The following is a 283-nucleotide window of genomic DNA, read 5'->3' as shown; positions in this document are numbered from 1 at the left end:
TTTGGGTTCAGCGGGAAGCCGTGGCCCCGCAAAGGGCTGCAGCGGGGCTACACGGTGGGGGTGGAGGCGGCCATGCTGCTGGGGCAGGAGCAGGACGCCTTTGGGGGCGGCTTCGACCTCTACAACTCCTTCTCAGGCGAGCTAGCCGATGTCTACCTGTGGGACGTGGGGCTGTCACCGGACAAGATGCGAGCTGCCTACCTGTCCCTGCGCCTGCCACCTGCCCTCCTGGCCTGGAAGAGCCTGAGCTACGAAGCGAAGGGCGATGTGGTGGTGAAGCCCC

The 283-nt window shown here is 66.4% G+C and overlaps 1 protein-coding gene across 1 annotated transcript in view; it reads left to right on the top strand.

Annotated features, from left to right (window-relative positions):
- The window catches only part of LOC104276753 (serum amyloid P-component-like), a gene marked incomplete at its 3' end in the record, with an annotated part of 951 nt that extends 673 nt beyond the window's left edge, over window positions 1–278 (top strand). The window contains exon 3 of the mRNA XM_009873179.1: window positions 12–278. Within this exon, the coding sequence (XP_009871481.1) occupies window positions 12–278 (267 nt within the window). The remainder of the gene's footprint in view (window positions 1–11) is intronic.
- Between the last annotated feature and the right edge of the window lie 5 nt (window positions 279–283).

The sequence above is a fragment of the Apaloderma vittatum genome, unplaced genomic scaffold (genome assembly GCF_000703405.1).
Source record: "Apaloderma vittatum isolate BGI_N311 unplaced genomic scaffold, ASM70340v1 scaffold32557, whole genome shotgun sequence".
Lineage (NCBI taxonomy): Eukaryota > Metazoa > Chordata > Aves > Trogoniformes > Trogonidae > Apaloderma > Apaloderma vittatum.
Note: the sequence above shows the minus strand (reverse complement) of the source record. Positions and strands in the feature narration are given on the sequence as shown.